This window comes from Polyodon spathula, chromosome 15, assembly GCF_017654505.1.
Source record: "Polyodon spathula isolate WHYD16114869_AA chromosome 15, ASM1765450v1, whole genome shotgun sequence".
NCBI classification, from domain to species: Eukaryota; Metazoa; Chordata; class Actinopteri; order Acipenseriformes; family Polyodontidae; genus Polyodon; species Polyodon spathula.
This window is the reverse complement of record NC_054548.1, coordinates 32,500,453-32,523,185: the sequence shown is the minus strand read 5'-3', so window position 1 is coordinate 32,523,185 and position 22,733 is coordinate 32,500,453. Positions and strand designations below refer to the sequence as shown.

At 39.9% G+C, this 22,733-nt stretch overlaps 1 protein-coding gene across 2 annotated transcripts in view; it reads left to right on the top strand.

Annotated features, from left to right (window-relative positions):
• LOC121327760 (integrin-linked protein kinase) overlaps positions 1-22,733 on the top strand; it is a 130,160-nt gene that overhangs the window by 30,206 nt on the left and 77,221 nt on the right. For both annotated transcript variants that reach the window (XM_041271945.1, XM_041271944.1), the window contains exon 3: positions 1,285-1,450. In XM_041271945.1, coding sequence (XP_041127879.1) covers positions 1,285-1,450 — 166 coding nt within the window. The remainder of the gene's footprint in view (positions 1-1,284; positions 1,451-22,733) is intronic.

Genomic DNA, 22,733 nt, shown 5'->3' with positions numbered 1-22,733 from the left:
AGCCTTTTTTATAGCTTCCCCACATTGTCTAGATGAAGACATTTCTGAGTCAACAAAAACTCCTAGGTCTTTTTCATAGATTCCTTCTCCAATTTCAATATCTCCCATATGATATATATAATGTACATTTTTATTTCCTGCGTGCAGAACCTTACACTTTTCTCTATTAAATGTCATTTGCCATGTGTCTGCCCAGTTCTGAATCTTGTCTAGATCATTTTGAATGACCTTTGCTGCTGCAACAGTGTTTGCCACTCCTCCTACTTTTGTGTCGTCTGCAAATTTAACAATTTTGCTTACTATACCAGAATCTAAATCATTAATGTAGATTAGGAATAGCAGAGGACCTAATACTGATCCCTGTGGTACACCGCTGGTTACCACACTCCATTCCGAGGTTTCTCCTCTAATAAGTACTTTCTGTTTTCTACATGTTAACCACTCCCTAATCTATGTACATATGTTTCCTTGAATCCCAACTGCGTTCAGTTTGAGAATTAATCTTTTGTGCGGGACTTTGTCAAAAGCTTTCTGGAAATCTAAATAAACCATGTCATATGCTTTGCAATTAACCATTATCGATGTTGCATCCTCAAAAAAATCAAGCAAGTTAGTTAGACACGATCTCCCTTTCCTAAAACCATGTTGACTGTCTCCCAGGACCCTGTTACCATATAGGTAATTTTCCATTTTGGATCTTATTATAGTTTCCATAAGTTTGCATATAATAGAAGTCAGGCTTACTGGTCTGTAGTTACCTGGTTCAGTTTTGTTTCCCTTTTTGTGGATCGGTATTACATTTTCAATTTTCCAGTCTGTCGGTACCACCCCTGTGTCAAGAGACTGCTGCATGATCTTGGTTAGCGGTTTGTAAATAACTCCTTTCATTTCTTTGAGTACTACTGGGAGGATCTCATCTGGCCCAGGGGATTTGTTTATTTTAAGAGCTCCTAGTCCCTTTAACACTTCTGCCTCAGTTATGCTAAAGTTATTTAATAATATAGTGTATCTTGTAAAGTTGTTAACAGCAAGAGTGATCGTCACATCAGTGCTTTTATTTGACCTGAAAACAATGTTATAGCACTATTTAGGGCATCAGTGAAAAAGTACTTTAGCTGCTGGATATTAGAGGCATATATTTGCTGCAGATTAAATATAATTTTTAACAGTGAAATTTTGGATGGACTGTAGGAGTTATCAGTATAAAACAGTGAAACATATAATATCTGTTAATGTAGTGATAGATTTTAAAAAATGTAAATCATTTCTTTCTCTCTTCCATAGAGATGATCATGGTTTTAGCCCGCTGCACTGGGCCTGTAGGGAAGGCCGCTCTAATGTTGTGGACATGCTGATCATGCGAGGGGCACGGATCAATGTGATGAACCGGGGGGATGACACGCCTCTTCACCTCGCTTCCAGCCACGGGCACCGTGATATTGTCACCAAGGTAAACACGGCAACCATCCACCTGCTCGCATGCAACCTTGGTTCGGTTGGGTCGTCCCCTTTTTCATAAAATCAATTTACTACTAGTGCAGAATGATTAGGTGGGATATTTATTCTACAAAATACATATTAGTTAGTCTGCAAGACAAGAGGCACTGGAACAGTTTTTAAAGTGGGGGTACTGAAAGCCATTGAACAAAACTGTAACCCCTCTGTATGATGGAAGACATGCAAAGCCAGGGGGTGCTTGTGCAAGACAGGAACAATATTTATTTGATGTAAAGTGAAGAAGCACTATCCCATTCAGTGACTATAGGCATTGGTAGTAAATGTATATTATATATTAAGGATGGAGGTTGCTTATGGTTTGTTTTTTCATAGACATTTCAGCTGTTTTTGACGTCCAATTGGTTTTCGGTAAACCGAAAAACCAAACTGCATTTTGTGCAGACAAGGAACGGGACGTACTATTACACAATTAATTATACAATTAGACACAATGTAGAAAGAATTAAATAATGTATTAACAGATGTTAACTTTTATTTATTATTTTCCTGGTACTCCCATTGTTGCCGCAGTCGACTGTAAGTGGCAAATCACATCTGAGTATAACTGTAGCTAATGTAAGACCCTTACACTCGAATTCAGTCCATAGCCTGATAAAATGCAGCAACAAAGTAAATCGGATAAACGAGACTCATTTCAGTATATGTTGTTTCTTTTAATATTTTTGCATTTGGCGGTATTCGTCACTTTAGTATAATTTTATGAAACATTTTATTAGGTCTACACAGGGTAATTGGTAAATGTAACCCTTTAAGCTCTGTGTTCATGCATGCACGATCATGCTGAAGTGATATTCTGGGCCCGTGATCGGGGAAACGCAATAAAAATAAAAATAAACATGTTTAGTTTTATTGCCTTTCTGGGCCACCATACTTTGCCTTTCATGTTTTTTTTTTCCATGTGACTGAGAGGGGCATTTATATTTAAAAGGGCAGAGAAAGTTTTCAGCAACTTGCAGAGAGAAAACATTGAGGAGCTTGTTTACAATAAGAAGTAAACAGAAAAACACTGTAAACCCGATTTATTAATATTTGATCATTTTATATTAGAACATTTATTCTGTCATGTGCTTTATTATGTTTTTACAACATAAACAATCTAAATCTGTTACTTTTTTATTATTACTGATAATAATGGAACGACGAACTGTCTTACTTATTTTGAGAAAATAATCTCTAATAAGTAAATAATCTCTAAGTAAATAATCTCTACAGCGGCTCTCAACAGTATTCACCCTGCTTGGACTTTTCCACATTTTGCTGTGTTACAACATGGAATCAAAATGGATTGAATTAGGAGTTTTTGCCACTGATCAACACAAAGTCCATAATGTCAAAGTGAAAAATAAAATCTACAAATTGTTCTAAATTAATTACAAATATAAAACAGAAAATAATTGATTGCATAAGTATTCACCCCCTTTGCTGTGACACACCTAAATAAGCTCTGGTGCAATCAATTGTCTTTAGAAGTCACATAATTAGTTGAATGGAGTCCACCTGTGTGCAAGTAAGGTGTTTCTCATGATTTCAGGTTAAATACACCTGTCTCTGGGAGGTCCCACAGTTGGTTACTACATTTCCTAACAAAAACTACACCATGGAGACGAAGGAACATTCAAAGCAAATCTGGAATAAGGTTCTTCAAAAGCACCAATCAGGGGTAGGATATAAGAACATTTCCAAGGCATTGAATATCCCCCGGAGCACAGTAAAGTCCATTATTAAGAAATGGAGAGAATATGGCATACTGTGAATCTGTCTAGAAGAAGCCGTCCTCAAAAACTGTGTATCTGGGCGAGAAGGGAACTAGTCAGGGAGGCCACCAAGAGGCCTATGGCAACTCTAAAGGAGTTAGTCTTCCACGGCTCAGCTGGGAGATGGCAACAGTAGACACGTGATCACACAAAAATGGCCTTTATGGGAGAGAGGCAAGAAGAAAGCCATTGTTGAAAAAAAACTCACCTCAAATCTCTGCTAGAGTTTGCCAGGAGGCATGTGGGAGACTCTGAGACCAAGTGGAAAAAGATTCTATGGTCTGATGAGACCAAAATAGAGCTTTTTGGCCTCAACGCTAAGCGCTGTGTTTGGCACAAGCCTAACACCGCATATCATTCTGAGAACACCATCCCTACCGTGAAGCATGGTGGTGGCAGCATCATGCTATGGGGATGCTTCTCTGCGTCAGGGCCTGGAAAGCTCGTGAAGATAGAGGGCAAAGTGGATGCAGCAAAGTACAGAGAAATCCTGGAGGAAAACCTGCAAGAGACCTGGGACTTGGGAGAAGATTCATCTTCCAGCAGGACAATGAATTTCAGTGTCCAGATGTGCAAAGCTGGTAGAGAATAATCCAAATGGACTCATGGCTCTAATTGCTGCCAAAGGTGCCTCTACCAAATATTGACTCAAGGGGGTGAATACTTATGCAATCAATTATTTTCTGTTTTATATTTGTAATTAATTTAGAACAATTTGAAGATTTTATTTTTCACTTTGGCATTATGGACTTTTTTGTGTTGACCATTGGCAGAGACTCCTAATTAAATCAATTTTGATTCTATTTTGTAGCACATTAAAATGTGGAAAAGGGGGGTGAATACTTTTGAGAGCCACTGTTTGTATTGTGTTCACACTGTTTGTAAAATACTGCTTTTATAATAGGATATTATGTGTATATGTTCACTGTTTATGTATAGAAATTCCTCATTCTTTTTCAACTATTCAGAATCAAGCATCATTCTTACGGTAGCTACATAGGACTTAATACCCTTGAAAATGCACGTTTTCACTAACAATTAAAAAGGCATATTTTAAAGTTTTTGCATTTAAAAAAATAAAGATCTTAATAAATATTTATTAACCCCCCACAAATTAACAAAACAGTTATGATATCCAGACTCCTACAGTAATGCTCAGCTGTGCATTATCTGATCTATGAAAAAAAAAAAAAAAAAAAATTGTCAATGTCTTTTTCTCTGTAGTAGTGCTTGTAAGGATAACCAAGAACACCTCAGTCTGTGTTGAGCACGTTCCTTGGCACATATGTGTCTCAGCATCTTTATTCTGGTTACAACCCAGCTGATAAGGGAATGAGGATTTCAATGTAAAGTGGAGCGATCAAAGAAAGAAGCCAAGTTAGAAGGGTTTCTGCGGGTTACGTCTTAAATTCATTTTCCTAAATTTCAGGTCTTATAATGTCTTAAATACAGTTTTCAAAGGCCTTAAAAAAAAATTGGCGACCGGGAGATATGCTATTTTTGCTGCGTTGTGTTTGGCTGTGCATGTATGGCAGAGGTGATGCAAAGAAGGTGATTGGATGGAGCAGATGGAACACACGAGTAGACCACTGTAGGTGTTCTCTCTCTGGGCAATTTTTTTAGAAAGCTGGCAGAGTGGTAGCAGTGTTTGGCACGCCCAGACCTAGGCTTCTGCTCTCTGTGCCTCACATCAACGCCTTTCGTTCACTAGCTAGCTAGCTAGCTACTGTTATCTATCTTCTTGTGTGTATGTGAGTTTTGTTTACATAAGAACATAAGAAAGTTTACAAACAAGAGGAGGCCATTCGGCCCATCTTGCTCGTTTGGTTGTTAGTAGCTTATTGATTCCAAAATCTCATCAAGCAGCTTCTTGAAGGATCCCAGGGTGTCAGCTTCAACAACATTACTGGGGAGTTGATTCCAGACCCTCACAATTCTCTGTGTAAAAAAGTGTCTCCTATTTTCTGTTCTGAATGCCCCTTTTTCTAAACTCCATTTGTGACCCCTGGTCCTTGTTTCTTTTTTCAGGCTGAAAAAGTCCCTTGGGTCGACACTGTCAATACCTTTTAGAATTTTGAATGCTTGAATGAGGTCGCCACGTAGTCTTCTTTGTTCAAGACTGAACAGATTCAATTCTTTTAGCCTGTCTGCATATGACATGCCTTTTAAGCCCGGAATAATTCTGGTCGCTCCTCTTTGCACTCTTTCTAGAGCAGCAATATCTTTTTTATAGTGAGGTGACCAGAACTGCACACAATATTCAAGATGAGGTCTTACTAGTGCATTGTACAGTTTTAACATTACTTCCCTTGATTTAAATTCAACACTTTTCACAGTGTATCCTAGCATCTTGTTGGCCTTTTTTATAGCTTCCCCACATTGTCTAGATGAAGACATTTCTGAGTCAACAAAAACTCCTAGGTCTTTTTCATAGATTCCTTCTCCAATTTCAATATCTCCCATATGATATTTATAATGTACATTTTTATTTCCTGCGTGCAGTACCTTACACTTTTCTCTATTAAATGTCATTTGCCATGTGTCTGCCCAGTTCTGAATCTTGTCTAGATCATTTTGAATGACCTTTGCTGCTGCAACAGTGTTTGCCACTCCTCCTACTTTTGTGTCGTCTGCAAATTTAACAAGTTTGCTTACTATACCAGAATCTAAATCATTAATGTAGATTAGGAATAGCAGAGGACCTAATACTGATCCCTGTGGTACACCACTGGTTACCACACTCCATTCTGAGGTTTTTCCTCTAATCAGTACTTTCTGTTTTCTACATGTTAACCACTCCCTAATCCATGTACATGTGTTTCCTTGAATCCCAACTGCGTTCAGTTTGAGAATTAATCTTTTGTGCGGGACTTTGTCAAAAGCTTTCTGGAAATCTAAATAAACCATGTCATATGCTTTGCAATTATCCATTATCGATGTTGCATCCTCAAAAAAATCAAGCAAGTTAGTTAGACACGATCTCCCTTTCCTAAAACCATGTTGACTGTCTCCCAGGACCCTGTTACCATATAGGTAATTTTCCATTTTGGATCTTATTATAGTTTCCATAAGTTTGCATATAATAGAAGTCAGGCTTACTGGTCTGTAGTTACCTGGTTCAGTTTTGTTTCCCTTTTTGTGGATCGGTATTATGTTTGCAATTTTCCAGTCTGTCGGTACCACCCCTGTGTCAAGAGACTGCTGCATGATCTTGGTTAGCGGTTTGTAAATTACTTCTTTCATTTCTTTGAGTACTACTGGGAGGATCTCATCCGGCCCAGGGGATTTGTTTATTTTAAGAGCTCCTAGTCCCTTTAACACTTCTGCCTCAGTTATGCTAAAGTTATTTAAAACTGGATAGGAACTGGATGACATGTGGGGCATGTTGTCAGTATCTTCCTTTGTAAAAACTTGTGAAAAGTAATCATTTAATATATTTGCTATTTTTTTTTCTTCATCTACGATTTTGCCATTTGTATCTCTTAAACATTTAATCTCCTCTTTGAATGTTCTCTTGCTGTTGTAATATTGGAAAAACATTTTGGAATTGGTTTTAGCTCCCTTAGCAATGTTCATTTCTATTTCTCTCTTGGCCTTTCTAACTTCCTTTTTGACTTGCGTTTGCAGTTCTGTGTACTCTTTCTGCGTACTTTCTTTTTGGTCCTTTTTTAATGCTCTATAAAGTGCCTTTTTTCGCTGAATATTTTTTTTAATTGATCTATTAAACCATTTTGGCAATTTAGTTTTACATTTAGATTTGTCTACTTTAGGGATATAATTGTTTTGTGCCTCTAGTACTACATTTTTGAAGAACAACCATCCTTCTTCTGTGGGTGTTTTCTCTATTTTACTCCAGTCTACTTCTGTTAGTCTCTGTTTCATACCTTCATAGTTTGCTTTTCTAAAATTGTAAACCTTAGCTTTAGTCATTACTTTTGGGGTTTTAAAAAACACTTCAAATGAGACCATGTTGTGGTCTGAGTTTGCCAGTGGTTCTCTGACCTCTGTTTTAGTTATTCTATCTTCGTTATTTGAAAAGACTAAATCAAGGCATGCCTCCCCTCTAGTCGGTGCCTTGACAAATTGTGTTAGGAAGCAGTCATTTGTCATTTCCACCATTTCTATTTCATCCTTCGCGCTACCCACCGGGTTTTCCCATTTTATTTGGGGGAAGTTGAAATCCCCCATTAGTATGGCTTCTCCTTTGCTACACGCATTTCTAATGTCATTGTATAACAGATTATTGTGCTCACCGTCTGAATCTGGCGGTCTATAGCATGCTCCTATTATTATGCCCTTTTGAATTTTTGTCTGTTATTCTGACCCATATTGATTCGGTTTTATTTTCTTTGTCCAGGTTTAACACCTGGGCTTCAAGACTGTTTCTTATGTATAGCGCTACCCCTCCTCCTCTTCTGTCCTGCCTGTCTTTCCTATACAGTGTATACCCACAAATATTATATTCATCCCCATCACTCTCAGACAACCACGTTTCTGTAACACCTATCACATCATAGTTACCTGTTAGTGCAGTAGCTTCAAGTTCTAGAATTTTGTTTCTGATACTTCTAGCATTTAGATAAATACATTTAATGGTTGTCTTACCTGAGTTGTTGTTCTTGTTTTGATGCGGTCTCCCTTCTGTTTTTTTGTTGATTTCTCCCCCCTTCCTTTCTAGTTTAAATGCTTCCGAACCTGCTCGAGGATCTTTTCTCCAAGTAGACTGGTTCCCTTGTTATTTAAGTGCAGTCCATCCCGTCTATACAGATAGTCCTCGTTGTAGAATGTGGTCCAATGATCAAGATAGGTGAAGCCTTCCCGTGTGCACCACGTCTTCAGTCATGCGTTTAGATTAATTATTTCCAGCTGTCCATATGGTCCTTTGCAAGGTGCCGGTAGTATACCAGAAAATACCACAGTTTTGGTTTTCTCTTTTAATTTCCTTCCTAGCTCTCTGAATTTGTTTTGCAGGGATTTTGGTCTGTCTCTTCCAATGTTGTTTGTACCGATGTGGACGACTACTGCCGGGTCGTCTCCTGTTCGTTCTAGGAGCCTGTCCACGTTCTCAGTGATGTGCTTGACCGAGGCTCCCGGAAGGCAGCACACTGTTGTAGTAAGGGGGTCCAAACTGCGAATTGAACTTGCTGTGTTTCTCAATATGGAGTCCCCAACAATCATGACCTCCCTTCTTTTTGCTGTCTGGTCACCACTGTCAATGGGATCCTGGATGTTGTTCCTTTCATTCTCTTGTTGTTGGTTCTGCTCATCAAAATTCTGAAGTGACTCAAATCTGTTCGTTGTTTTGATTTCTGGTGGTTGTGTTTAGACGAAGTTTCTTTTTTTCCCTGCTTCTGTCTACCTGAACCCAGCTGTTCTGACCTTCCATCTCCCTGGTGGCTTTCAGTCTGTTAGGGGTGATGCAGACTTCCATGAGTTGTGGGTTTGCCAGTTCCTCAAGATCCTGTTGCTGTCTCACTTCTTCCAGCTCCATTTCTAGCATACTTACTAGTTTATGCAAATCCTGGATTGCGCGGCACTTTACACACACTTGGTTTAGCTCCGCTGGGTTTTCTCGGATTTCCCACATCAAGCAGGTGTCACAGATTACTGGCTTGAAGACCATGTTGAGGTTTTTTTTTTGAAGTTTAGTTTCTTCTGCAGTTGTCAACCTGCTTTCAAACTGCTTCTAAACTGCTCTGTACTTTTCCACGCCTGTACTTCTCCCACTCGCTGTCGCTGGGAAGACTGCCTCGTTTAACTGCGTTGTTCTGCTGTGCTGTTGGCTCCTCCCCTCGCCAGTGTCTCAGAACGGCGCTGAATTGGAATCAGCTGCTCCGAGTTTCAGCTTGTTTGTTATCAGAAAAACACATGCGGCTGTTTGACTTTGAGCTGCAGTGTTTGCCCAGTGTCCTCTGTTTTCTGATTAAAGCAATTCAAGATGCAATTTCTCCTTTCTGCTTCTAAACTGCTCTGTACTTTTCCACGCCTGTACTTCTCCCACTCGCTGTCGCTCCCACTTTACCGTCTTTTGGTTTGTGTCTAGCTAACTTGGGGAAATGCAAATTTAACAATAAGTGGTTGGAGAACAGCAATTATGATTGTTTGAAGCCAGTTGAGTGAAATCTTTCCGACGCCCGCTGCATACTTTGCAAGACATTTTCTAAACTTGGCACAGTGGGATAAAAGCTGTGGAATCACATATGCAGTGTGAGAGACACAAACGCTTTGCTAAATGTCGCAGTCAAATGCACATCGCTCAGTATTGTTCCACTGTCTCTGCTCTGCCTCCGGTACAACAGACAGGCCCAGCCATTGTGGCCGGCAGTAGTACTAGTGTACCATTAGCATTACCAACCACATCGTCAACAACAGAAACCTATCTCTGGTGAACATTTGGCTGTACACCTACACTGAAAGCGGAGGTGTTGTGGACTTTTAAGACAGTGGTGAGTCATCAGTCTTACAATGGCAATGAGGGAACTGATGAGCTATTCAAAATAATGTTTCCTGACTTGGAAATAGTCAGGACCTTTGCATGCAGGAAGGACAAGACTGCCTACATGACTCGATTTGGATTGGCCCTGTACATAAAGAAGCTCATCTCCCATATAAACAAAAAAGGTAACAAGAAACAGCTGGGCCTTCATGTACGCTTTTGAGTGGGTGATCATGTTCAGTCCAGGTACCTGGGGTCGCAGTTCATGGGGCATGTGGATGTGGATTTACTGCAACATTTCAAAGTCAACTTCTCTAAATACTGTTTAACTGTTATGTTATTGATTGCAAATGTAATGGAATTCTAGTTGTCATGTTGTTTTGCTTATGTTTGTTTATGGCAAGGTATCATGATCTATTCAGACAGTAACAGCAGTATACAGGGAACACTAACAAAGATGCCATCACGTTATTCAAAATCTGTTGTTGCCAACTGAAGAAAAAGAGGAAAACTGGAGGTGTCAAAGTTTAGAATGAGATTCAGACAAGTTTGCTGAGGAAGCAGGGCAACTCAGGCAGCTTGATGGCACAGCTCATCACCAAATCCAGCACGTTAAGGAGGAGATACAAGGACAAAATCAATGATATAAAACAAGTTGAAGCAGAAATCGAGAGTAGAGTCACAGAATTGAGACACATGCCATGAGGTGTATGTGTGTGTGCACACAGGTGTTCCTCTGTATTCCAAGGACCTCGCTCTCTCTCTCTCTCCCCTTCCCATCCTCCCTCCGAAGTTCACCTATAGCCTGTACTGTAGTGTTGTTGTTCTGGTTTTATTCAGTTTTAGTTGCAGATGAATTTAAGTGATTTGAATTTTTATGAGTGGGAAATGGCAATTTTCAGTCTCCTTTTGGTCTAATTGAAAAGTGTGGAAGGTATGAAGGTCTTCAACAAATCAAACGTAAATAAATAGATATGAACAAAATGTACCTAAACTTAAGTAACTGGCGCCCTTGTAGCTTCTTGCTGTCCATTGACAGTATGTACTGTACCTCAATGTACCAAAATTATATTTGGTTGGAATACAGTTTTTTTTTTTCTTCAGTTTTTTGCGTTTTTTTTTTTTATTGCGAAATTGGTCTTAAATTGCATTCCAAGTGGCATTAAAAAAGTCTTAGTCTTAAATTTAACTTTATGGAACCTGCAGATACCCTGGTTAGAAGCAACAATTGTGTGAATGTTGGGCCCCAGCACCTTTCCATTGTGCCTATTTGCTTGATGCTTTACATCGTTGCCCCAATTGCTTCTCCCAACTTTTTCTTGTTTGATATCACCACTTTAGACAGCTGCATTATTCTAACTTGATTTTTTACATTGACAATGTTTTTGTTATAGATATCACTTCTTTTTTTTTTTTTACTTCATCCAACAGTGAATAAAGCGAGGGAAAGATATTCAAGAATGTGTATGGTAAATAGACAAGACAAGAGAGTAATAAGTAGAGTAATAGAAGAGAAATGAGAAGACTTTAAAGTAAAATAATGGTAGAAGGGAATTTTGGACAGTATTGAAAGTGTAAACACTGTTCTTTTAGTTGCAAATGTACATCCATGAGTGGTGAAAACAATATGTATATTTTGGTTGGTATTGATATTTACGTAGGTACAAAACTACAATGTTATGAATGGTTAAAAAGGTACATGTGCATGTCAGTGCTAAAAGATATTACACTAACACATTTTAATACTGAAAAAAACATTATTCTCCTTGTTATAGAGGTGTTATGAACTTAGGCTAATGTTAGGCATTTGTGAAGCATTCGATCTCTTCATCAAAGGCCATATCCATGTTCTTTGCATTTGTTGGCCATGGTTTGACTTCAGTGAGTGCATCATTTGCATGCAGCTATTTTCCAGTAGCACCTACAGCAAGAAGAGACACATAGTGTCCTGAAGTAACACTCTGTCCTTCGTGTATGATAATGGAAGCTAATTGGTCATTCCTGTTGTGTAAGAAATAATGAAACTGATAAACAATATTAGTTTTGTCAAATATACAGTGCCTATAGAAAGTCTACACCCCCTTGAACGTTTTTCACATTTTGTTGTGTCAGTGACTCAGTTTCATGCATTTAAATGATAATTTGTTTCCACTTATCTACACTTTGACCAGTCTTGGCCATAAAAGCCTGTAGCTCTTGCAAAGTTGCCATTGGCCTCTTGGTAGCCTCTTTGATCAGTCAGTGCATTCATTTCAGTTTTGTAGATTCCAAAACACACCCTTTTAATGATGCATTTATGACTCCTCACTATACCTGTGTACTCGTGTCAAGTTTCTTATCCTCACAGACATTCCTTTACATCTGTTATCTCTGAGATTCTCCCATTACCCCATGCAACCAAGAAGATCAGAACAGAGAACCCTTCACAAATGCGCATAAATGGTCAGATTTGCTCTCCCTCGAGTCAATCTGCAGTTTATTGAGACAGACCCTGCATTCCAAAATACCCCACCTAAACTCTGTGCTCAATATCTCTCCATTGAAAGTACCATATATTCAAAGTATTCTAACAATATGAATATGGACTATCAAATTTCCTTACTGTCCAGAACTCAAAAACCCAATATACCACTCCCAGCTTCTTTCTTCAGTTTCTTTCAGTTTCAAAAACTATTACAAAATTCCTTACAGTTGTCCACAGTAATTTTTATTTTTAATCGAGTTGCCTGCGAGGCACAGCAGTAAACGTGGCATTGTGTCGCTTTGTAACGGTCCCGTCTGGTTTGGTTTCCCAAATCATAAGTTGGAGTGCAATCATTCTTCCTGCTGACTGAATAAGTTCACGTTTCATGATTGGAGAAATTTTGCATTGCCTACATTTGCTACCAAGAATCGTTGCCCATTTGTCTTTTCTATAAATGAGTTCTTCCAAACACATGGAATCTGTACCAGCAGGTACATGCAGAGGGTAAACATGCAACACCTGTCAGTTTGATGAGCAGGAGTTACATCTAGTACATAGAATGTCATACTTCAGGACACATTTCAGACAATTTGGTGAGAAACTCTGAAACATCTTGCTGCTCACCTCTATTGAAGGCTTTTCCTAAGAAGTGACAAATATCCACAGTAGTTAGAGATGCAGTGGATGGCAAGTGATCACAGCTAGTGAACAAAGCTCCTGATAGCCTCTTGTTGACTTTGTTTTAATTAATCCTTCAGAGGCTAAGTGAAGAAGGAACTGCAATGTTGCATTTGCATAGCATGAGGTGAAATTGGGGTTGCTCAATCCTCTGAATGGATGTGTAACTGCAGGTGTTCTCTTAGAAGATTGAGGCTTTTGCTGTTCCTGAACATTAGTGATGGCTCAGTGAATTAAAAGCAGTAGATCTTTTACTTTGTGTCCCTTGTGCTTGTTGGTCTCCTTAGGGCAATAAATCCCTCTAAGCCCATTGTACTCTGCACCTGCAGGTGGTGGTCAAAAAGTTGATAAGGTGGACACCCCTTAAGGATATAGCTCTGGAAAGTGCAACGAAACTTTGTCCATAGGAGGAAATGGAGTTACCAAGATCCAAACTGTTTTTAGAGTCATACCCTGGCATTTGTGAGTGGTGATTGCATGAGCACTGGGGACTGAGTGGTGATTGCATGAGCACTGGGGACTGTTCTTGAACAATGTAGACTCTGTCCATGATTTCAAACTTTCGGCATAGACGTTCAAAGGTATGGGTGACTCCATTGTTAAATTTAATGGTTATGGTTTTGACCATACTTCTGTTTTCCAGACAGTATGAAACAGCTTGAAGCTTCCCTATTGCCCCATTGATGGGACCAGTGACAATGTCAATGTTCTTGCGAAGCACCAGTTTGCAGCCTATTTTGACTTGTATGGTAGGTTGAGCTTACATCTTTGTCATCTAAGTCTTTCATGTGTTTGATAATTTGTTTCTTGTAGCTGGAAATAGCTCCTCTTCCATAGGTTTCAAGCATAAAGTCAACAATCTGCGATCAGCTTGATTGGTGGGTCCGAGTCAAGCACAGTGAAGGAGGTTACCAAAATTTCTGTCCTATTTCTCGCGCATTGTGGAAGGGTGGTGGGTAATTCACTGACACAGGAGACAGACAGGTGGATTTGGATGCACCGCACAGGTGCCCAGTTTTATTTTCAGGGTGCTATTTTCAAGTTTATCCCGCAAATGGAGCTGTGGGTCCGTGGTCTGATTTACCAACGATGGTAAACAGAACCACGGGCATACCAAGCAATGGTACACAATACCGGCGACCCTTGCAGGTGCTCAAAGAAATAATAATGAAAACAGAAGGCAAAAATAACAAGGGAAAAATAACACAATAATAAAACTACAAATAAAAGGCGCTGCACTCTGCATCAATATTCCGGTCGCCGCTGCCCATGTGACCCGGATCTCCGTCCTATGCTGCCGGCTACCTAGCCTGCTCCGCTAGACTTTTAAGGGGTCTGCCCAAGGGTTCCCCACCCTCACTGTCTCGCTGTGACACGTTCGTGTCTTTTTTTCTCTCCGGGACCAGCGTTTCTGCACTCTCAGCGCGTCTATAAGGGCAGACCTGAGGAAACATTAGAGCGTTATTTTATAGGGCCAACAATCTCCCAAGGCTCGCCTCTCAGCCATTCAGAGAGGGGGAAAGTCCACACACCCACTTTCCCACCTCCCTGTGTCACTGCCATGACTCACAGGCTGTTGTTCGCCGACTGCCGCCATCTTCCTGCAGCCCTGTTAACGCGCCAGCAGAGTCAGCACAGATCTCTCCCTGCTACACGCATGTTAAGTTTGAGTTGATCATACGCAAACAAATTCCACAAAGCCCATGGAGCCAGTCAGTTTGTGCAATTCCTCTTGAGTAACTGGCAAATAAGGTGGATTCTGATGCACAGATGGAAGCTGTAGCAAATCCCCCAGAAGTAAGATGTTGATTTTTCCAAACCAGCCATCATCTGTGTAGCAGTCTGGATAATCTCACACAGACAAAGATGGATGTATAATAAGGTGACATTGGAAATCATGGACACCTCATCAATAATGAGGAGGGTCGCATCTTGCATATCTGTATGATGGCATTGCAGTACCTCATCAGAGAGGTTATGATACACCAGTGTTTTGGTTCCACTGGAAGCATTAGTAGTCTGTGAATGGTCATCCCATTGATATTGTAAGCTGCAACTCCAGTGGGTGCTGTGATTGCCACTTCTTTTCCCAGGCTTTGTTTCACCCATGATGTGACAGTGTGAATAAGAAATGTTTTCACTGTGCCTTCAGTGCCACTCTCAAACATGTGGAGGATGGGGGCATTTGTTTCAGTTTGTTGTCTCAAAATTTTGGCAGTGTGGTCAAACACTCTCTGCTGATCTTTATTAAGGTGCTTGAGCATGTCTTCTGCATTTTCTAGAAGAGGTTTTGCCGCCACATCTCTGAATTCAGCCATTGCCTCTGCAGTAACAGTATGTGTTCCACTGGCACTAGCTTGGAGCTGAGGGGTTATGAACTAGCATGGGACTTGGGACTTCTTTGTTAGGATGACACATTTGAAACTACGAACTTAGTTGGGTTTTAAAAACTACATTTACGGTTTTTCTTAATAAATAAATAAATACATCTGCCCTTTTTACAGCTTGTTTAAATACCCTTGTCTCTGTCACCAAAGACCTCCTAAACCAAAAACTTTCAGTTGTGCCTGAAATTGACTGATTGGCTAGCTTTAGAATGCAGCAAATGGCTTTTTCACAAATGGATGGTCAGTCAATCAATTATCCCCGTAGGTAGGCACCACAACTTAAAAAATAAATAAATAAATATTTTACTATCATGTTTTGGTTTTTAAAATCCAACTAAGTAAGGTTTTGGTAGTTTCAAATGTGTCATCATTTTTTTGGAGTCCCCTCATGCAAGTTATTACAGTCTAAAATTTTTATTTCAAGGGGTTTTAATGACCAGTGGTGGGACTTGAAACCACAGAATTTGGAAGACTGGTTCCTAATGTTCTTACAGGAATGACCATATAGAATCTTTGTAAGTCTGAGTAAAAAGGGAGCTGGGTTGAGCTCGCTGACCAGTGACACCTATGAAATGAAATAAGCTTTTCTTATCTGAGAGCTACCTATGCCAAAAACCAATAACCTTGAGAGGAAAGGTAGAAAACGAGCATCTCATTTAATTGGCTTGAGAATATGTTCACAATCAAGTTTCTTATTACAAAAAAGGGTAAACCTTGATTTGGAAACTAAACACAGGTATTCCAATCTAATTGAAACACAATATAAGTATAAAGGTTTTACTGTAACAGGGAAACTGTTAAGTCATGAGACAATTCAGTACAAGCTGTGACCTAATTTGATGAACCTTGCATGGGGGTATAATCGAGTTGCCTGCGAGGCAACATTGGACATTAGCAGATAAGCAAAATTTAATCTTGGCAGTCCGAGCAGTAGTTATTGCTCAAATGCTGTCTTAGATTTAAGGTTTCTTGTTATGTGTAATCTTTTAGCGTTTAGGTCAGCTGGAACCTGCTTCAGAGGACAGTGCGTGTTCGTCTTCTCCGCACCGAAGTCAGTCGGAGTCGGAGTCGGAAACAGCAGTCTCGGACTTTGGATTCCTGCGGTCCCCCTGCCTGGGCGCTGGACACTCAGTTCCTCCGTCTGGGCGCTGGATGCTCACGGTCCTCCCGTCTGGGCGCTGGACGCACAAGCTCCTCCCACTCAGGCATTACTTCCGCCTCTGCATATTACGTGGGGCAGATGGCCAACGTGTGCCCATATGCCCCACAGCTGGGGCACAACTCCGTCGCGAGGTTCTTTAAAAAACACCTCCCAACTGTCATCCCCAACCTCCTCCTGCTGTTGCTGCTGCAGCTTTTTCCTGCCATTCCTTCTCCTCACTTTCCTCTCCTGCGCCGGTTGCTCCTCCACGTGCCCGTACACCCTGCAGGCAAGGCACCAGCCTTGGTCCTCCAGACCACTGAGGAGCTCCTTTAGCTCAGTGCAGCAGTCCCTCCAGCCTTCCATTTTTTTTTTCCCGCTCTGGCCTGCGTCTAGGAGGCGCCGCTTATCCCACGGTGACACCACGTGTCACAAAGATGGCTGTAGTGGGTGACATCAGACCAGAACCGGGAACCCACACAGAATAAATAGAGAGGTGGAGTTTGGTGAAGCTGAGCGATTGGTTTCGCTCAGGATTTAATAATGAAACAGACAGAAAATAAAAAGTTGAAAGATGAACAAAACACAGGACAAGGCACTTGAGGCCAAAATAAACAGACAAATAAAATGGATTAACACTACACAGACAGACAAACGAGTGGACAAACAGACAAACAAGGTAAGTTTAAATCACTTATTTACTTCAGTTCTTACTTTCTCCTTCTCCACACCTGTTCTCCACTCACCGAACACACAACCCAGAGTGAGTGAAAACATGCTGCTTTTGTGCAGCTGTATCGAGACTCGATTGCTAATCAGTCATTCAATTGGAGTCTCGGTACAACTGCACGTGAATTAATAAAGTGCAATTCCCTGTACTCGCATATTATTACAATTTACCTGCACGTCAAGTGCTGTGCAATCCTCGTGCCTAAATACAAATATACATTTTAAACCACTCGTGTTACACAGCCCCATTAATATTGTACCAATGTACCAATGACTGTACACCAACATTAACACACTACACGTAACATACAACAACAAAATACACACAGAGGCGGGGCAACATTGCCACAGACCCCTTACAATCAGATAACATTTTAGAAGGCGAGCTTCAAAGAGTTAACACAGTTTGTGTCCTATGCCTTATCTGCAGCCTTTGTAGTGGATCTGGTTAAAAATGTTCTGGAATTGGTGTTAACAAACCAACCCCCCACAGCATGCCACACATACAACAGAATTAAATACCTGAGAAATGCTTATATTAAAATGAATTTAACCATGAATTTCCTTGACCACCTAAACATAATTGGAAGAAAATAATAAAATAATTTGCAATTTACTAAATAAAAAAAAGAATAATGTTCTCTACCTTTATCTCTTTAACCCTTTGCGGTCCATTTATTCAGCGCTTATCAGATGCGTCGGGTCCAGTTGATTTTCACATGCACTGATTTTTTCACATGCGCTGTTTAAAAATATATTTTTTCTGAGTAAAACAGGTTTAAAAGGCATTGAATCTCAAAAGGACACTCTACTGCATCTCCAGCCAAGCCCCACCCCTTTTTCACTGTATTTTTCACATACCTCTTTATAGACGTGCATACTGAAATCTCTCCTGGTCACTCGTTTTCTCACCAAACTCCTCAATAATGCGATCCAAGTCATTATTTTATTACTGTTACATCTCAAAAAGCTCTGCAATGTATGTGATATTCTCTGAGCGCTGGATGCAGAAGCAGCTATCTCCATTGTTATAATTTTTTTATAAAAGAAAAAGCCTACGAGGAGTTTATAAGCTGAATCTATCAGAAAAATGTCTTCATCTAGATAATGTGGGGAAGCTATAAAAACTTGAACTGAAAAAAGAAAAAAGAAACAAGGACCAGGGGTCACAAATGGACATTAGTCAATAAGCTATTAACAAACAAACAAGCAAGATGAGCTGAATGGCCTCCTCTCGTTTGTAAACTTTATGTTCTTATGTCTGTGTTATCTCTGTGGTGCATGGGGCTATCAGATACAACCTTTATTTTTCCGGTTTCAAATCAGTCTCCTAGCCAGAGTCTCACCGAAATAAACCTCCATTTTTTGTTGAACAACTAGAGACGAAATACCTTAAAAAACTACCACATTTTTTTTTGATGGTGTCGGACAGGAAAGGAAAAATCGTAATGTCGGACCTGTAACGTCAGCGTAAAGAAGAACAAGGAGTCCTGGAAGTGATGGTATGGCCCCCACAGAGTCCTGATCTCAACATCATAGAGTCTGTCTGGGATTACATGAAGAGAGAAACAACTGAGGCTGCCTAAATCCACAGAACAACTGTGGTTAGTTCTCCAAGATGTTTGGGCCAGCCTACCTGCCAAGTTCCTTTAAAAGCTGTGTGCAAGTGTACCTAGAAGAATTGATGCTGTTTTGAAGGCAAAGGGTGGTCACAACAAATATGAATTTGATTTAGATTTTTCTTCTGTTCACTCACTTTGCATTTAGTTAATTGATAAATATTAACTATTAACATGTCTATTTTTGAAAGCATTCTTACTTTACACCATTTTTTCACACCTGCCTAAAACTTTTGCACAGTACTGTGTGTGTGCGTGTCTATATACATATATATAATGTGTTTTATAAGGTTCTAAACCTTTTTTTGGCTCAGGATCCATTTGTAAAGATTGATGGCCAGTTGCTACCCAGCAAATGGCTTAAGTACAAAAGATATCTGGCCCCACAAATACTACTTACCCACTATATGTAATATGCACTTTAACATTGTACATACTAAATGAAGAAAATATTAAAATACAGTACTTGCATTTTGTTGTCTAAATCCTAGGTTCCACTAACTTTCCACTAATTCTGTTTTTAAGGGCCGACTGAGATGACTTGACATCAGCACAAACATTCACCTACAGTATTTCTAAACAGCTGAGGATCATTAAGAAAACTAGGTTTTCACTTTATGATTAAGTATAATCTATAATTACCATGTACGAATACTAAAAAAAGTTTTAAAATTCAATTAAGAAATATTTTTTCTTTAGAAATGTTCTCAAAAGTGTCAATTAGTGAACTCCTAGCTAAAAAGTGATAAGATACCAGAGAGAGCCAAAACACAGGAAAGAAGATCTGAAAGAATTTTATGAATAACTTTTATGGTCATGATTTTACACAGCTGTTTGACAGTTTTTTTTTTTTTACCTTTTTGAGACGTGATTGAGTGGGTTTTAGCTTATTTTAGTTAGTGCAGTTTACCATTTAAAACTCAGAGTGTAGTACATTATCAAATAGCTGACTGTCTGTTGAACCGGTAAATATCAAGGATCACTTTAACATTTAACCCTTTGTGGTCCATTTATTCAGCGTCTGTCAGACGTGTCGGGTCCAATATATTTTCACACAGGCTGATTATTTTACACTTACTGTTTTAAAAGTAATGTTATTCAAAGTAAAACAGTTTTAAAAGGCACTGCATATAAACAGGACACTCATTACTGCATCTCCAGCCATGCCCTACCCCTTGTTCGCTGTATTTATCACATACCTCTTCATTGTGGTGCGTACTGATAAATCATTTCCTTATGACTCGCTTTATCACCAGACACTTCAATAATGCGATCCAAGTCATTATTTTATTACTATAACATCTCAATAAGCTTGGCAAATGTCCATGATATTCTTTGAGAGCTGGATGAGGACACAGCTATCTTGTTTGTTTACGTCTGTGGTGCAGGGACTGTATTGCAAAGATCTGACCCTTTTTTTTTTTTTTTTTTTTTTTTTTTTTTTGTGGCTTTTCTCGGCTCACTCGGACATTGAAAGTTTTTCTCTGCTTTTTTGCGGAGAAAAAATGACAAGAGACGGGTTCTTGACATCTTTTTGATGATGTCGGATAGGGTCTGATATCGGACCGGAAAGAGAAAATTGTAATGCTGGACCTGGTCCGACATATGACCGACCCCCACATATGGACCGCATACTGCGCATTTGGGGCACGGTCAGGACTCACAGCGACACATATACGTCAAATTTTAAACCTGTTTTTACTTAGATTAGAATTACTTTTAAACACTTTCCACATATTCTCTATTGGATTGAGGTCAGGGCATAGACTGGGCCACTCCAGTGTGGCTTTGGCTGTATGTTTGGGGTCATTGTCCTGCTGGCATTGTCTCACAGACTTCAGCAGGTTTTCATCTAGGATTTCTCTGTATTTTGTTGCATCCATTTTGCCCTCTATCTTCACAAGCTTTCCAGGCCCTGACGCAGAGAAGCATCCCCATAGCATGATGCTGCCACCACCATGCTTCACGGTAGGGATGGTGTTCTCAGGATGATTGGTGGTGTTAGGCTTGCGCCAAACATAGCGCTTAGTGTTGAGGCCAAAAAGCTCTGTTTTGGTCTCATCAGACCATAGAATCTTCTTCCACTTGGTCTGAGTCTCCTACATATCTTCTGGCAAACTCTAGCCAAGATTTGTTTTGAGTTTTTTTTTTTTTTTTTTTTTTTTTTTCAACAATGGCTTTCTTTTTGCCACTTTCCCATAAAGGCCAGTTTTGTGAAGCACCCGGGCTATTGTTGCTGTATGCACAGTGACTCCCAGCTGAGCCGTGGAAGACTGTAACTTCTTTCGAGTTGCCATAGGCCTCTTGGTGGCCTTCCTGACTAGTGCCCTTCTCGCCCAGATACTAGTTTTTGAGGACGGCCTGTTCTAGACAGATTCACAGTATGCCATATTCTCTCCATTTCTTTATAATGGACTTTACTGTGCTCCGGGGGATATTCAGTGCCTTGGAAATGTTCTTGTATCCTACTCCTGATTGGTGCTTTTGAAGAACGTTATTCCAGATTTGAATATTTATACGTCAGTCTTATTTTTATTTTCTATTTTCTATTTGTAATTAATTTAGAACAATTTGTAGGTTTTATTTTTCACTTTGACATTATGGATCTGATCAGTGGCAAAAATTCCTAATTAAATCCATTTTGATTCCATGCTGTAACACAGTAAAATGTGGAAAAGTCCAAGGGGGGTGAATGCTTTTGAGAGCCACTCTAAAAAAAAAAAAAAAAAAAAAAATATATTATATATAAATATACATATATTATATATATATATATAATATATTTATATATTTTTATACCATATTTAACTAAATAAAATAGTGCAGATGTTGGTACGTTGCCAGGAGGAAAAGAAGTGTTCCTGAATGTCTTATTCTACACAGTGATTGAAGCTCAGAAAAAGAAGATTTCAGAGGAAGTTCCAGATGCAGACACAAGTTAGCAGCTCAAATGTGCTCAGGAAGCACACTGAAGCAGTTGCTATGTTGAGGCAAAAGGGTTTGCCATCACAGCCTGTACCATTTATAAAAGTAAACAATCTTCACCTCCCTTTTGGTAAACTTGTGGCAAAGGAAACAGTACATTCTGATTTCAGCAACCTCTGGCAAGTGGCTCGCAAGGAACAGTGGTGTCGTTGGCTGTTTACCAAGGCTTCTTCAAGAAGTAAACAGTGGCGTCTTGCAGGTGGTATTGGTGTTGCCCAGCTGGCGGGCCAGTTTTTCCAGCGCTTCAGAGACTTGATTAGAAAGTTGTGTTTCTGAATAAGCTGATCAGACTTGTTAACGCCTCACATGTTCATGTTGTAGTCATGGATTGCCTGAGGTTGTTGGACATCCTTTACTGTCCATTTGCCCTGGTCCCGCACATTCCTGTGCACAGTAACAGTCTCGGATGGCGTGTGAAATGTTGATAGAATGGTGACAGTGCGGGTGTCCTTCCATTGTATGGCCAGAAGGTTCCCCTCAGGTAGCCTCTTCCACCTCATGTCACCACGCTTTGCCTTCCTGTACCAAGCCTTATAATCTTTGAGTTGGGGGTAAAATGCCTTCTGTTGGGATTACAAGTGCCACATGCAGAAAACCCATGCTCCATTAACTCGACCATCAAGGAAGGTGATGTGTAGAAGTTATCAAACCATATACAGTACCCTTGCTTTTTAAAATGCCTCATTTAGGTTTAGCACAACCTTTTTGGAAAGGTCAAATACATGACCATCCCTGCTGCCAGTGTAGACATTAAAGTCCACAGTGTAGCCTCTCTGAACAACCAAGGACCCACAGTTTAAATCCCCAGTGTGTGGGTTTGTCCTTCCATGTACTGCCTCATTCCAGAGCATCCCTTGGACTTTACTATCAACCAACAGATTTTATTTGGGTTTCTACAGGTCTTGGCATGTTTCCTTGATGTGGTCCAAGTACCGCAGCTTTCGGAGACGGTCATTATTGTCTTCAGCTTCAGGATGGACAATGTGAAGCATTGTTAGCAGGGCCTTGATACGGTCTCGGCT